We start from the raw sequence: 17,431 nt of genomic DNA on the forward strand, positions 1-17,431 counted from the left end.
GCAATCCAGTCTACTTCTTCTGGGATGTCTAAATGAGTACTGTATTTCATGTAGTGTGTCCTGTGGGATATCTCAGAAAGGTTTCTGATGATGCTCAAGTTCCTGTCCCTGATTTGATCTTTTCTCAGGTGGGTTACTGGAATGAGGATGAGAAATTTGTGAGCACGGCGGCCTACATGCCAGGCAGTAATGACACTTATGGACTTCAGAATCGCACATATATTGTTACCACTATTCTGGTATGTCTTCTTTAAATCATTTACATGATTTGCTAATTTAAACTTCTATGGGATTGAAAATTATTAATCAAGGGACATTATTAAATTATTATTAAATTATGAAGTTTGGGGCCAAGTAAGATTTTTTTTAACTATTATTTTATTCAGCAAGGACCCATTATATTAATCAAAAGTAGCAGCAAAGACATGTATAATATTACAAAATATTTCAAAGAAGGGAAAGGGAAGTGGTGTGTGGCCAAGTATGGTGACCCATACTCGGAATTTGTGCTCTGCATTTAACCCATCCAAGTGTACACACAGTAGTGAACATACACCTGGAGCAGTGGGCAGCCAATGCTGCGGCGCCCGGGGAGCAGTTGGGGGTTCGGTGCCTTGCTCAAGGGTCTCATCTCAGTCGTGGTATTGAGGGTGGAGAGAGTGTTGGTTATTCACTCCCCCACCTACAATCCCTGCCGGACCTGAGACTCAAACCCATGACCTTCGGGTTACAAGTCCGACTCTCTATCCATTAGGCCACGACTGCCCCCTGTATCGCAATCCTGTATCACAGAAAATAATCACAGTTTCCACAAATACATTAAGCAGCACAACTGTTTTCAGCATTGATAATAATAATAAATGTTTCTTGTGCATCAAATCAACATATTATTTGATTTCTGAAGGATCATGTGAGACTGCAGTAATGGCTGCTAAAAATGTAAATAAAAATAAATCTCATTTTAAAATATATTTAAATAGAAAACTATTATTTTAAATTATAATAATATTTCACAATAATACTGTTTTTACTGTATTTTTTATCAAAGGACTGCAGCACTGGTGAGCATAAATCTTACAGACCCCAAAATTTTAAGTTGTAGTGTTAATTCAAATTTATTGCAAGTCATGTATTCCAGATATCCCTACACCTTTATATTTTTCATGAAATAAATTATAGCACTGTTTGTATGTCATATTTTATTATGCAAACAGCTCGAGAGATCTGAGACAGTAATTTAACATGCTCTCCTAAAATGTCCTGTAGAATTGAATGTTAGTCAATTGATTTGTTTGAACGATTTATAGATTCAGTGTAACTTGGCTGCAGTTTGCCAAGTTGCTTGGCAAAATATCATCCTTCCCCAACACTGGTCGAATGGCAGTACAGGAATTCAGACTCAGTCCACCATCTCATAATTCTTTTTCACCATTTTCCCTTTCTTAGAATGGCTGATGCATCACCTTCATGTTTTTATCCCTCAGTATGAAGACGGCAATGCTGTGCTGTGCAGATAAAAGCATGAAGGCTCTTCTGTGCGCTGTCTGTAAATGAGACATTATTGCTCCTCCAGCCACAGTGTTTTCATCTTATACTTAAAGGGGAACCTTGGATTGAATTGCCAGCAGTGGACAAAAGATTAATTTTTCCTTTTCTTTATCCACGTTCGGCAGAGATCTTTGGGCTTAGCCTGCATTTTAGCGATTCTCTCGCAAGTTAGGCTTCAGAGGGCATTTATTAACCTTTCATATGCAGACTGCCCGTCTCTTTCCCAGCCAGAGAAAGGGCAGAGTGACCGGCCTCCTGATGGAAGGACGTGGGGGGAATCGGTGATAGGACAAAAAAGCAGTAATGGATCATCGGTGTGGGTTAGGGGCTAAGAGCTCACAAGGGAGTGGGATGGGTTGCAGGAAAAAGTCTGAGCTATACTGTTTGCCCTACAGAGACTGTTTATCAGAGAGGCTGGGAATAGTCGCATCACCACGGGTGCTCTAAAGAATGATCTGTTTCTCTGAAACACAGCATATAAGCCATCTTGGAGGTCCGCATTAGCAGGAAATGCACTGCCACTGTGGACTGTCTGTTTCTAAGATGCATTGCAGCACAGCTGGGTTTTGTTATACTGAAGTGTTTGCAGACATGACGCTGTAATCAAGGGTTTTACTTTTTCGAGGTTTGTTTCTGGAAAGGGAAAAATTACATCTCTGTGGCTCTATTTGCTTTTAGTTTCAAACCTATGCTGCACAGCAAAGGCTTAATTTCTTTCCTTTACGTCAGCCCAGTCTATTATTCTTTATGCTCTCGTGTTATTTGTTCAATGTGAGCTCCTTAGAAAAGTCATGTTACTGAGTGAGCTGTCAGCTGGGCCTCAGGTGCTGTTTGTGCTGTAATCTCCTCAGGATGTCCAATCTTTCTGAAATATCACGATTGAACTGCTAACTCATAATACAGACTTTCCACAAATAGAATCACCCTACACTTTCTTCACAGTTGATTGCCAGATCTGTCCCTCATGCTCAAGAATAAGGCATCTGAAAATAAACCTGTCAAGTTCACCATGTTTTAAGTAACAAACCACTATTTCTTATCTACTCCGTCAACTCTTTCTTACCACGGCTCTCAGTGTCTTAAAATATGGTTTCCATAATGCTTACACTGTTTCTACTGGATTAGACTAAATCTAAATTGTTCCCATTATAATCAGTGGAGCTGTCTGCATTGCCTATTGTATCGCATCTGGTGCAAAGTGCCCAAAATGAAAATGTCTTAAATTAAATATATTAAACAGACATCATATCTATAATTTGTATAATATATATATTGTATACTGTATGTATATGTATGTAATATATATAAAAATAATTTTATATAAATTATAAATATATAAATGTATAACTATAAATGTAATTTAATATTATTTAACAAAAATAAAAATACGTTTAAAAGAAAATCTAAATTAATATAAAATCAAAAACATCAATTTGCATTGAAAGTAAAGTAGGATACACAGTTATTCTGACATTTTTAGTGTAGAATCCCCAGTAGTTAAACAGATATCAGGTCTGTCACACAAATATACTGTAATGTTTTGTTGTTCACTGTATATGTCTGTCTACCTGTGTGTCCTGACTAGGAATCTCCATATGTCATGCTGAAAAAGAACCACGAGCAGTTTACAGGAAATGATAAGTATGAAGGTTACTGTGTGGAACTGGCAGCTGAGATAGCCAAACACGTGGGATACCACTACATACTCAAGATAGTGGCTGATGGGAAATATGGAGCCAGAGATCCTGAGACCATGATGTGGAATGGGATGGTGGGAGAGCTCGTCTATGGTGTAAGTGCTACGTGTTAATTTCTCTCTGCATATATCCGGACTTCAATATCAAAGTATTAAGGATGAATGCAAGAGAACACAAAGAACCCAATAGCCATTTACCAGTTATGCCACTGATTCAGAAAACTGATTGGTTTTAAAATCTGAATCATTTTAATCAACATTCCTGTACTGAGAATTCTAATCATTCGTTTACTGAGAAAACCAGACCTGTTCAGAATGATACGAGTTTCAGTAATTGAACCGAAAGGCTTTGTATTTTCACCACAGTGACAGTAATAATAACAGAGAGTGAAGAAAACTATTTTTGGAAAGGTGTTTAGATTGAGGTTGAGAGGTAAGAACAAGTCTGCACTGTATTTATGTACACATTTTCAATAAACGCAACAAATAAGAAAAATGACTGTAGCAGGTCTGTGTCCCAGATTGACTTCTTTCTTTCCTGGGTCCATGTGTAATTTAATTATATGTTTAACAATATATATTTAGTGTTTATTGCAATAACATCATACATTCTTCTGCAGAAAGCTGACGTAGCTGTGGCCCCACTGACCATCACCCTGGTCAGGGAGGAAGTCATTGATTTCTCCAAGCCCTTCATGAGCCTCGGCATCTCCATCATGATCAAAAAGCCCACCAAGTCCAAGCCTGGTGTGTTCTCCTTCCTGGACCCTTTGGCCTATGAGATCTGGATGTGTATTGTGTTCGCCTACATCGGCGTGAGTGTGGTGCTTTTCCTAGTCAGCCGCTTCAGTCCCTATGAGTGGCACGCAGAGGACTGCGAGGAAGGAGCAGAGCAGAACCCTAACCAACCCTCCTCATCGTCCGCCCAACCGGGTCAGGGCCAGCAGAACCAGAACCAGCAGAGTCAGGAGCAGACCAATGAGTTTGGCATCTTCAACAGTCTCTGGTTCTCATTGGGAGCTTTCATGCAGCAGGGCTGTGACATTTCCCCCAGGTAAGATGCCAGTTTGTTTTTGTTCAGTGTTTTTGCAACTGGTTTTGCTTCAGAGTTTCATGTTGGACCTAAAGTGGTGACTCAACAATCATGAACAAAAATTGTCCGCAAAATTGAAGACATTTATTATTGGATTCTAAACTTTGATGGGTTCATGCACAAAACTATGGAAGGTAATTTCTGCCGCTGAATTAAAAAAAAAAAAAAAAAAAAAAAGGTAATGGCTTCTTTTTCTCACAATTCTTTTTTTCTAAAAAAAAGAGATGTAAATTCACAATTGAGTTATAAAGTCACAATTGTGAGATATAAACAGATTTTTTTTCACAGAATTGCATATGAAACTTTTTTACTTTTTTCTCTCAAATGTCGCAAATGTTTCTCACTTACTTTAGAACTCCCAATTGTGAGAAAAAAAGTCAGAATTGTGAGGTGTAAACTCGCTATTTTGAGGAAAAAAGTCAGAATTGTGAGTTTATATCTCGCAGTTCTGATTTTATTTGTCAGAATTGCGACTTTGAGTTTTTTTTCTTTATGAGAATTTTGAATTTATAGCACACAATACTGACTTTTATAGCACATGAGGAAAAAAGATAAAAAGTCGCAATTACCTTTTTTATTTTTTATTCAGTGGTGGATCGGGCTTCCATACAAAACAGTTTATGCTCATTGCAAATTAATTTCTATTCAATGTTATTTGGGTTGTGTTTTTTTATTTATTTTTTTACTTTGAAGTACTTTGCAGTAGTTTTTACTACTTGACGGCATAACATGCAACCTGTCCATGTTGGCATTCATCTAATTTGGCTTTGACCAAGTGACAGATGAATTTGCAGCAAAATAAAATAAAGTTTGATTTGGGCACACAGCGTTTGCAGAACAAGACAGGGGAAGCAATTTACTTTAATTAGTTTATGAGCAGTTTATTTTGCTAGCTTTCTCTGCTATACAGTCGTGGCCTAATGGATAGAGAGTCGGACTTGTGACCCGAAGGTCATGGGTTTGAGTCTCAGGTCCAGAAGGGATTGTAGGTGCGGGGAGTGAATAACCAACACTCTCTCCACCCTCAATACCACGACTGAGGTGAGACCCTTGAGCAAGGCACCGAACCACCAACTGCTCCCCGGGCGCCGCAGCATTGGCTGCCCACTGCTCCAGGTGTATGTTCACTACTGTGTGTACACTTGGATGGGTTAAATGCAGAGCACAAATTCCGAGTATGGGTCACCATACTTGGCCACACACCACTTCCCTTTCCCCTATACCATTGTATGGTTAGTTGCATTTCATTATGATGATTTCCTCATCTTTGATTTCAGTTGTGAATGACGCAACGGTTCACAGCAATCATATCGATTCCCATGCTGAAGATGTTCAAATCTTTCTTAAATGTTTGAGGTCTAGTGATTTCTCAGCGGTGCTGTTGTGTGGCTCTTGGCAGATTACTGAGTTGTATTTGTAGTTTAGTTTTGCACAGCTGGTTTGTGGTACATGGCAGTATTTCTGAAGATCAGACAGAGCTCCACATCCACTTGGACCAGACACAAGCCTAATGCCACAGTGTCTAATGAGAGGACGACAGCAGCTCTTTGAAAGGCAGATTAAAGCGCCGTGAGTGCTACATCGGAGGCTTTTACTCTGTGCTGCTGGTGCGCAGGGACAGAGATGAAGTGTCTCTCTCTACATAGTTGCTGGACTCTCAAAGGTCACCAATTAAAATCCTAATTAATAGAGGGTGAAGCTGGCAACATGAGGTCAATGACTGTGGGTTTTAAGGGCACAGGGAGGGATAGTGCAGTAGGTCTCAGAGAGAGAAATGTCAGCGGCTGTGTTCAGGCACCAGACAGCTTTCACACCTGTGGGCAACACATTTAAGTCTAGTTGATGCTTAAAGCTAACATTACAGATGGATATCCAAGATTCCAGGTTCTGCAATATAATTAAATGTCTATCTGATATGTGAGCCTCTTTTAAAATAAATATTATATGATATGTGGTTATAAATATGTGGCTGTGGTTGATATATTTCTGTTTTATTACATATTGTGTGACTTCAATTTTATTCAAGGTATATGTATTTTTCTCTGTTATCATTCTCTGTGAATCATAAGCTGTAATGGTAGCCAACTCAATTATGCTTTCTAATTTAATCTAATTTCAGACAAAATTCCTCTGTTGCATTGAATATTGAATCCTAGAATGCACTGCAACAAGCTCAGCTAGTGGAAAACTTGGGAGAAGTAGTTATTATTAATGAAAGCATTTCATTCCGTATTGAAAATGATATATAGAAACTGTTTAGTGTAGTTGAAAATGAATTTTTAAGAAGATTTGTGTGCATATCACTGTTAGTTTAGGAACAGGCTAATGCTAAATTCAGTTTGAATCAGTTGAGTCTGCTGTGCACTTGATGTGAGGAATCTGACATTAAGCGAGTCACTTTTGCGCTTCCGTTTTGGTTACGATGCTGCCTTAGAAGGCGGCTGCCTGACACAGTAAGGAAGCTCATTATGATTTGGAACAGAGATCATATGTTTTTTGGTTTTTTTTTCAATTTTGCCTGTGAATGTCATTCCATCAACATAGCAATAATTGCACCCTTCCGTTTTTGGAGGGAACAATTACTACTATAAAATTACAAATGGGTACAGTATGTTGGCAGGGACTCATTAAGAATCTGAGCTGTGATGAGTAAATCATGAGTTCCGTTTCACAGGTAACATCTCTCACACCTTTTAGCGTAGGTTTTATGTTCAGCAGTGCCTGCAGTTGTATATCAGCGTGCACTTTGCTTACCATGAGTGCTCACTTTTTGCTGTTAATATTATTATGATGTTATTCTTGGCATTAAGTTGATTCTCAAGTTGACTATAAGAGCGTGAGCAAAAGCAGTGTGTTGATGAAACTTCTTGAATTGTTAAATGTCGCTTTTTTCCCCAAATGTTCAACAATGACTGTCCTACTGAAGCTAGTTTACGCTGACATAATGGTAGGATGTCCACAGCACCATGCTGTCACTTTGGTACCCAGTGTGCACTGTGATATGAATAAATTATACTGTTGCAGAACCACAATAGTATTGCAAGCTTATTGCAAGCTCTGTATACTGTTCTGTTATATTCATTTTATTCATGATTTTGAAAGAATTCTATTATTTACCAAGGCTGCATCAATTAGTAACATTGTAAAACTGAAATATTGTTAAAATTTAAAATAGCTGTTTTCTATTTTAATATATTTTAAAGTGTAATTTATTCCTTTTCATTGTTTTTTCTGTAACAATGTAAAATAGTTTACTGTCACTTCTGATTTTTTTTTTTATAAAATAATGCTTTTATTTAGCAAGAATGCATTAAATGCATGAGGATGCATGATGGTAATATACACTCACCGGCCACTTTATTAGGTGCACCTGTTCAATTGCTAATCAGCCAATCACATGGCAGCAACTCAATGCATTTAGGCATCTAGATGTGGTGAAGACGACTTGCTGAAGTTCAAACCGAGCATCAGAATGGGGAAGAAAGGGGATTTAAGTGACTTTGAACGTGGAATGGTTGTTGGTGCCAGACGGGCTGGTCTGAGTATCTCAAAAACTGCTGATCTGGGATTTTCACGCACAACCATCTCTAGGGTTTACAGAGAATGGTCCAAAAAAGAGAAAATATCCAGTGAGCAGCAGTTGTGTGGATGAAAATGCCTTGTTGATGTCAGAGGAGAATGGGCAGACTGGTTAGAGATGATAGAAAGCCAACAGTAACTCAAATAACCACTCGTAGGGTCAGAATTTGGCGTAAAGAACATGATAGCATGGATCCATCCTGCCTTGTCTCAACGGTTCAGGCTGGTGGTGGTGGTGTAATGGTGTGGGGGATTTGTTCTTGGCACACTTTGGGCCCCTTAGTACCAATTGAGCATCGTTTAAACGCCACAGCCTACCTGAGTATTGTTGCTGACCATGTCCATCCCTTTATGACTACAGTGTACCCATCTTCTGATGGCTACTGCCAGCAGGATAATGCACCATGTCACAAAGCTCAAATCATCTCAGACTGGTTTCTTGAACATGACAATGAGTTCACTTTACTCAAATGGCCTCCACAGTCACCAGATCTCAATCTAATAGAGCACCTTTGGGATGTGGTGGAACGGGAGATTCGATCATGGATGTGCAGCCGACAAATCTGCAGCAACTGCGTGATGCTATCATGTCAATATGGACCAAAATCTCTGAGGAATGTTTCCAACACCTTGTTGAATCTATGGCACGAAGAATTAAGGCAGTTCTGAAGGCAAAAGGGGGTCCAACCCGGTACTAGCAAGGTGTACCTAATAAAGTGGCCAGTGAGTGTATATTACTCTCATCAATTACCACCACCAGACTAGCTCTTTCTTATCTATTACAACTGATGAGGAAAAAATTATTTAAAGTAATTTGCTGTGTTGTATGGAAAATGACCTTGACCTGCACTGATTCACTGTGATAAATCTTGTACAATCCTGCACAGTGTACAGTCTGTCCTCCAGCATATCAGAACATACAGACAGTGTATGTCTCTGTGAGCTCCTTTATGAATTGATTGTTCTGTCTCAGCAGTGGTGTTGAAATGTCAGTGGTGTGAGGGAGAGCAGCACGCCGCTTTCCTGTGGATGTCTCCTGTGATGGGGCGCAGAGAGGCTTCAGAGGATCTTAATTAGACCATGTCATTTCTCCCTGTCATTTCTCGCTGTGACTCAGGCTCTGCAGAGTGGAATCGACAATGTTGTAGTGATTATATCTTTTCTCTCCGTGTCACTGAAGTTCTATAAACAAGGGAGGCTGGGCTGTGGATGGCATCCGCATTGCGGGTGAACATGTTTCGCCGTCTTGAACACCTCACCTCAGACACTGCTGTATGAGTAGTCATGCGTGACTGGATATTCACGATTCTGTTTGTATGATGACATTAATTAGTAATGAGAAAGTGGACGATAGAGCGGTAGAGTGCGGCAGCAGCATTAACAACTTCCATTATGCTTCTTTAATCATGGGTAGTCAGAGCTCCTTCTCTCTGTGATCATCTGCATTTGAATTTACACACTTAGTCCTCCCGTCTAATGAGCGCTGATAGGTTGAATGGTGAGTGGTCTGGACGCTCGATGGTAACAGCCAGACTATGTTTTGCCCCTTCATGTGCTATTTATTCTTTGGGAGAAAAAATCCCTCCAAATGTCAGACCTGTCACTCAGACCTCCCCATCAGGCCTAATTTATGCATGCCACTCAAGATAATGTTTATCTCCTCAGACACCGGTGCCTACAATCTCATATCTCATCTCTTCTCTTCTCTTCTCTTCTCTTCTCTTCTCTTCTCTTCTCTTCTCTTCTCTTCTCTTCTCTTCTCTTCTTTTCTTTATAGTCACATGATTTTGTTGACTATTCGTTTATAAGTTTTAAAATCATAAGAAAAATTATATTTACTGTATATGTGTATATATATATATATATATATATATATATATATATATATATATATATATATATATATATATATGTAATTATTTATTTTTTAATTAATTTAATGAAACTCAAATGTAAATATTCTAATATTTTGAGATACTGGATTTGAAACTTTCATTAGCTGTAAGCTATAATCATCAAAATTATAGAACATTTTGTATAATAACAAAATCATCAACTTTTGAAATGTTTTACTTTATATGTAATGAATCTAGAATATATGAAAGTTTCACTTTTTGAAATAAGTTACAAAAAAAAAGAATTTTCACGATATTCTAATTTTTTGAGATGCACCTGTGTATATATCTATACATACACACACACACACACACTATACTATGGGGTATATACATAGATTATACAATATTTCTGTAATATATGACCCTGGACCACAAAACCAGTCATAAGTAGCACAGGTATATTTGTAGCAATAGCCACCAATACATTGTATGGGTCAAAATTATAGATTTTTCTTTCATGCCAAAAATCATTAGGATATTAAGTAAAGATCATGTTCTATGAATATATTTTGTAAATGTCCTACTGTAAATATCCAAAACTTCATTTTTGATTAGTAATATGCATTGCTAAGGACTTCATTTAGACAACTTGAAAGGGGATTTTTTTTCATTAATTAGATGTTTGTTTGTTTTTTGCACCCTCAGATTCCAGATTTTCAGATACCAAAATAGCTGTATCTCGGCTAAATATTGTCGTATCCTAACAAACCATACATCAATGGAAAGCGTATTTATTCAACTTGATGTATAAATCTCAATTTCAAAATTTTACCCTTATGACTGGTTTTGTGGTCCAGGGTCACATATTTTCTATCAGTAATGCATACAATATTTTATATATATATATATATATATATATATATATATATATATATATATATGTATGTATGTATGTATATATGTATGTATGTATGTATGTATATATATATATATATATATATATATATATTAAATATATAAAATTGCATTAAAATAATAATACAAATATAATAATATATAATTATATACAATTACATAAAATTCTGTATAATATTTAAAAATATAATTTAATTCTATAAATGTATTATACATTTATTTACTCTATATTTATTTATAATAGGATTTTTTTATGATGTTTTATTATTATTATACATTTTGAAAACATCTGTGCCGCATAATATTTTCATGAAATACATCACACTTTTTCAGGATTCTTTGATGAATATGTTCAAAAGAACATATATTTGAGTGCATTTATTTGAAATATAAACATTTTGTAACAAAGTGGTACAGGAACTATGATTGTCAACACTAGTTATGAAAGGTAAGTGTTCAGATTCACATATGTACATTTTTCTAAATCTTCCCAGTGACTTCATGATTCATTGACTCTGGCAGAAGTCCCCCGCAGCCTCCAGAAAGAAATGACATGCTTTCAGTGACAGAGCACATTGTCCCTTGTGTCATACTTGGTTTGCTCCTCTGAGCTTTGCTGTACTTCTGTCAATTGGCTCGTTTTGTTCATCTATGTTCCAGAAGCACATAGCAGGTCGGTTAGGTGATCTGTACTAAGAGCAGAGCGGATCGAGCTGTTGAGTGTTTGATGGATCCTGTTACACTGATGATGCCTCTCACAGGACAAGGATCTGTTCCATGTCCCAAGCACCCTGCCCACAATGGCACATCAAACGTCATTTTGTGTCATTACACCAACACACACAAACGTACCCTAGTGGCCCACATCACACCTGCTACAGTGATTAAGTTTGTAGATGATAAAATATTGCTCTACTCTTCATTTTCAGAGGGTTTTTGTGCATTTCTGTGCTCACTGGACACATCTACCTTTGTGTGAATGACTAAGTGACCCTTAGTCATACTGAGAATAACGAAAATGAAGTGGCTGTGACAAGTTCTGCAAATCATGTGAATCCTAGATGTTAATTGTGCTTCAGCTACAAAAAAATGCAAAACAATTGTAATGTTTTTGAAAGGAATCTTTAATGCTCACCAAGGTTACATTTATTTAATAAAAAAATAGTAGTGCTGTCAAATGATTAATCGCGATTAATCGCATCCAAAATAAAAGTTTTTGTTTACATGTATGTGTACTGTGTTTATTTATTATGTATACACACACATTCAGTATATATTTTGAAAATATTTACATGTATGTACTGTACATTTATATATTTATATATATTTAATACACAACATATTTTTCATAAATATTTACATGCATATACATGCACAAAAACTTATTTTGAATGCGATTAATCGTGATTGTTTGACAGCACTATTTTATTTATATATATATATTTATTCAGTCGCAGAACGTCTTTGTGACCACATCAGACAGGAGACGATTCAGACGCGCCCTCCAGCTTCACTTCAGCGTAAGGCACGAGTCAAACAAGCGCGGAAACCTCTCTCTGGACACACCAAATATGCTTACTAGTTGCTCAATCATATTATATGTTCAAAGCTGAATTTTCAGCATCATTACTCCAGTGTTCAGCAGACACGTGCAGAAGGGGGGGCTTTGGGGGCTCAAGTCCCTGCCCTTTTTCAAAATTATTCAAAAGTGCCCCTCTCAGACAAATAGCAATGATATTGTAGTCAATAAAAGAAAATGTATTTGAATTATAATTAACATGACAATGTGCACAAAACGGTAACTAATCGCTCAAAAGTTGGAAAATTCCCGTTTTTTTTTTTATATCTGTCAATCTGAGGCGTTGTTATGGGTTGCGTGCATTTTGCTTGACTTATTTTCCACAGTCTGTTCGGAAGGCTCTTTATATATGATGCACCGTTTACTATTTGATGAAACTATTATAGTTAATGAAGCCCAAGTGCCACCTACAGGTCTATTATGTGAAGTGTAGGCTGGCGAAATGGTGACATGAAAGGATTTTATATTATATTACCATTTTTGATAATTATGCAGCATTATGAAAATGTCTTATGCTCATCAAACCTGCATTTATTTGATCAAAAATACAGAAAAATCTGTAATATTGTGAAATATTATTACAATTTAAAAGAATGTTTATCTATTTTAATATACTTTAAAATATCATTTATTTCTGTGATCAAAGCTCATTTTCAGCATCATACTCCTGTCTTCAGTGCATGATTCCTCAGAAAACATTCTAAATGCTGATTTATTATCAATATTGGAAACAGTTGTGGTGCTTATTTTTTATATATATTTATTTTTTAGGGGGTTTTTTTGGAACCCATGATACTTTTTTGGGGTTCACTGATAAATAAAAACTAAAAACAACAGCATTTATTCAAACTAGAGATGTTTTCAAACAATATCAATCTTTACGATCACTGTTTCTATCAATTTCGCAAATTTTTGCTGAATGAAAACTAACTTCTTTCAAAAAAATTATAAAAAAATACTGACATCAAGCTTTTCAACGTATATTGTTACAAAAGTTATATTTTAAATAAATGTTGTGCTTTTTTAACTTTTTATTAATCAAAGAATCCTGAAAAAAGTATTACAGGTTTCCAATATTGATAATAAATCAGAATTGCATAAAACATATTTTAATTTGATCAAATAAATGCAGGCTTGATGACCATAAATTTCTTCTTGCAAAACTATAAAATAGTAATGTATCCAAACTTTTGATATATATATATATATATATATATATATATATGTATGTATGTGTATATATATTTATTTATTTTTTATATTGCCCCTAATTTACATTTGAGCCCCTGCCCCATAAGGAACTCTCTGCACGTCCCTGATCTTCAGTGTCACATGATCCTTCAGAAATCATGAAATCAGAAATCAATTATTTATAATTTTTTAGGATTCTTTAATTATAAAGTTCAATAGAATCACATTCACATCATTTAAAAAAAAACATAAATGTCTTTACCATCACTTTAGATCAAGACACTTCAAACAATCAAATAAATTCAGTAATGAATTGTAAGATACTGTACTTCATAAAAGATTCAGAAGTAATGGAATATTTCCCCCATGCACATTATATCCATTATGACAACAATTATATTTGTTTGGCAATGCAGATTGATGTTGAAATTCAGCATGTCGTTGTAATATTCATGCTACTGTGGCGCTTGCTTGGTTTCCTTGATGTTTCATTTAAATTCCTAAAAATATTCTTTGTCTGTCAATATACATTTCTTTCCTTATTTGTGCTGCTTTTAGCTAATTCCACTGTGTCATATTCAAAGATCTATAAAGACAGAATTAAAAGATACTGTCAGACAAGCTTTTTGGGGAAGATAAAAGTTTGATGAGGTCTATTTTTTTAATGCGTTGTGCAACAGGCCTCCTGAAGAGAGAGAATGAACATAAGAACAGGAGGAGCAACAGTTTTCTTTTTAATTATCTTCAGTGAAGCAGTCCCTGGAGGACTCCACTTAGACTTTGTTTGCAGTTCTCTCTGCGTTTCCTCTGAGGAGTTACATCGCTTATTAGTTATTTAGAGAAACTGCCTGAGTCTGTGTCCAGTGTTCTGCATATTTAGCTAAGCGCTCATGATCTGCCTCACATCAGCTCATTTATTTCCAGTGAAAAAACCTGCACTATTATCGTGTTTCAGATCATGAAATAACAGAAATTACATGCCCAAAATGCATAGCTTTATTAAAGATTCTACTTTCCCTAATAAACTTGTATTTTCCACGTAGCATTAACCTAACACAGTGGTTGATCCTGCACTCTAATTTATCAAATAACACACAAAAGAATTATGGGATAGTGCACTTAAAAATTATTTACTCAACCTCATGCTATACCAAACATGTATGACTTTCTTTCTTTTGTGTAATATAAAATAATTTTTTGAAGATTTTTTAACTACATTGTGTTAGAAACGTACATTGTGTACAGCTACATTGTGAAAAGAAAGTCAAACAGGTTTATACGAAATGAGTAAATTATAACAAAACAGTTTTTGGATAAACTGTGCCTTGAAATATTTGTACCAGTACATTGTAATACCTATTTAGGATTGCATACATGAAATTTGGTGTTGGCTGTGTTTTTTGATGAATTATACTCTTTAAAGGTATACTTTTAGAGCATACCTTTTTATGCATTTATTTACAAACTTAAATTTTTCTACATCTTTTTTTAAACAGAAATGTCTTTACCGTCAATTTAGATCACGATACTTCAGACATTTCAACATTTACTAACATTTTTTAAAAGTTGTTAATCTAGTTAATGCACTGAAGTAACATCTTATTATCTAAGATACAGGACAGACAGACAGACAGACAGACAGACAGACAGACAGACAGACAGACAGACAGACAGACAGATAGATAGATAGATAGATAGATAGATAGATAGATAGATAGATAGATAGATAGATAGATAGATAGATAGATAGATAGATAGATAGATAGATAGATAGATAGAGGACAAACAGTGGGTTTTGCGTGCTGCACAGATGCATGCTGGCTGTAGATGAGGTTCAGTCAGTTCAGCGTCAACTGAAAGCTGTTCGGTGACAAAACCCATCTCAGCTGCCTGTTTGGAGAGAAGACAGTGCTGCCATGGCAACACTGAAAGATATGGGTGTTTCCTCTGGAGTGGCACAGCTAACAGTGTGAGAGCAATGCTGGCTGAGTACCACCATCCGTGTGTGAGAGTGTGTGTGTGTGAGGCAGCTTTAGCCTACATTATAGGAACCAAATGTGCTGACAAGAATAATAAAACCTGATATTACCTACAGGGAAACAGCCAGTTGAGGAAACTTGCTTAATAAACATACAAAGTAAAGAAAATTTAAAAGATGAAAATGTGTGAGGGATAGATTTTGATATAGAAAATGTCATATACATTTACACTATACATTTAAACCTGTTTTATGTGCTATATTAGTGTGTGTAAAGTCATGAGGACATATGGCTTTCATTACAGATTGGTTGTTATGATTTATCAGTGGGTGAATTGTGTTTTGTAGATGAATACTGTGTCTAATGCTGGTTCTGGATGTGTACTGTGTGTGTGTTTTGTTGCAGAGGGAGTCGATATCTGTGCCACCTTCAGTAGTGAGATATCTTGAACAGGCCAGTGCAGAAGATTATAGCTATAATTTATAAAACATGGGAGGGTAGCTTTATCTCAGAAATGGATTTCTTAAGACACTTACACGTCCGTCTAAATACAAGACTCTGAGCCAAGCTTGTTTTAAAAAGATCTGTGAGATTTATGACATTAAAAGTGCACAAATAAACCACAGCAGTTTCATACAGAGTCACATATACTTGCTTGAGAAATGAGCATATTATGCAGACATTAGGGAAATCTCTCACAGTTTTTCTCTCATTTAATTGCAGTAAACGCCATTTGCATAATCGTCTCATTCCATACATGCAGAGCGTAAATACTGACCTCGTGAGGAAGAGGAGGGGGCGGTGTGGATTTAAGCACGGAGAGATTTTGACATGTGACCAGGAATGAGATCAGTGTGTCAGCTTCACACCGCTCAAACGGTGCCTGGCAAAAGCTGTCAAACAACATCAGAGCTGTGAGCTGCAGTTCCCTCCGCCAGCTTTGAATTTCTGGTGCCCCAGCCTCTTGTGCACATTTTGCCTGTGGTATATTTTCAGAGTTTGACTTGGGAGGGTTTTCACAGGCCGCTGATGTTTTACATGGCTTTAGGAATGATCTGAAAACTGGGAGGGAGACATCAACATTATTAGCTTGGCTCATGAATATTAATTAGGTGATTAACTGATTTGCTTAAAATGCACTACTTTAAGTGTGCACGGGCTATATAAGGATTACCATGCATTAATTGTGTTTTCATTCATTCTGCTGATACAGCCATTTGGCGCAGGCTTCTGCTTGAGCTTAAATCTGTTTTTGTTTTTTTTAAACACTGCCGGCTATTTTTTCATTTGCTTTGTGGCGAAGCAAAGCTTTTTAAATATATGATTATTGCTCAAAAACTGTGGTTTGCTGTATCTCTGTATAAATGTCCTTATGTAAATCAAGAGAATATTATGTTAAAAAATAATAATAATGTTACAATTAAATTTAAAAATGCATTCAAATATGAACGTATGAAAATATTTAATTTTATTTCTAATCTTTTAATCATCGTATATTTTAATAATTATGTAACATGCAAAAGTTTATAGTTACCAGTGTTATTTTAGTATAATTTATATACTATTATAGTATTTATTATGATTTTAAATGACCTTTTTATATTTTCAGTTTCATTTTAATTTTGCTTCAAGTTTTTTAATTTTATAATTTTTTTATATTTGTATTTTATTAAATATTTCAGTTTAGCTTTACTTTATTTTATTTCAGTTTTAGTAAATTTAGTGCCTCAGCCTAAACTTTTTTTTTTTTTGAAAAAGCAAAATTCCTAATGTTTAAATATTTTAGGTTTAAGTTCATCTCTAATAAAATAGTTAAACTATTTTATTTTAGACATAAAATCGTTTTTCATCTATTTTATTCCATCTTTTGTCAGTGTAACATAAGTGTGAGATGGTCACGTTTACTGTGTGCAGCATTCTTCAGTATTTCAATCACAATATGGAGACTACTGAAATGACTAATCAAAGACATCATTTAGTATTGAATCATCCATTTCATTTACTCAAATAAAT

General features: G+C 35.8%; 1 protein-coding gene across 1 annotated transcript in view; it reads left to right on the forward strand.

Annotated features, from left to right (window-relative positions):
• LOC306883073 (glutamate receptor 1-like) overlaps nucleotides 1-17,431 on the forward strand; it is a gene marked incomplete at both ends in the record, with an annotated part of 67,018 nt that overhangs the window by 36,101 nt on the left and 13,486 nt on the right. The window contains 3 exons of the mRNA XM_079438153.1: nucleotides 129-239; nucleotides 3,134-3,340; nucleotides 3,865-4,298. Of these exons, the coding sequence (XP_079294279.1) occupies nucleotides 129-239; nucleotides 3,134-3,340; nucleotides 3,865-4,298 (752 nt within the window). The remainder of the gene's footprint in view (nucleotides 1-128; nucleotides 240-3,133; nucleotides 3,341-3,864; nucleotides 4,299-17,431) is intronic.

Source organism: Barbus barbus (genome assembly GCF_936440315.1).
Source record: "Barbus barbus genome assembly, chromosome: 17".
Taxonomy (NCBI): domain Eukaryota; kingdom Metazoa; phylum Chordata; class Actinopteri; order Cypriniformes; family Cyprinidae; genus Barbus; species Barbus barbus.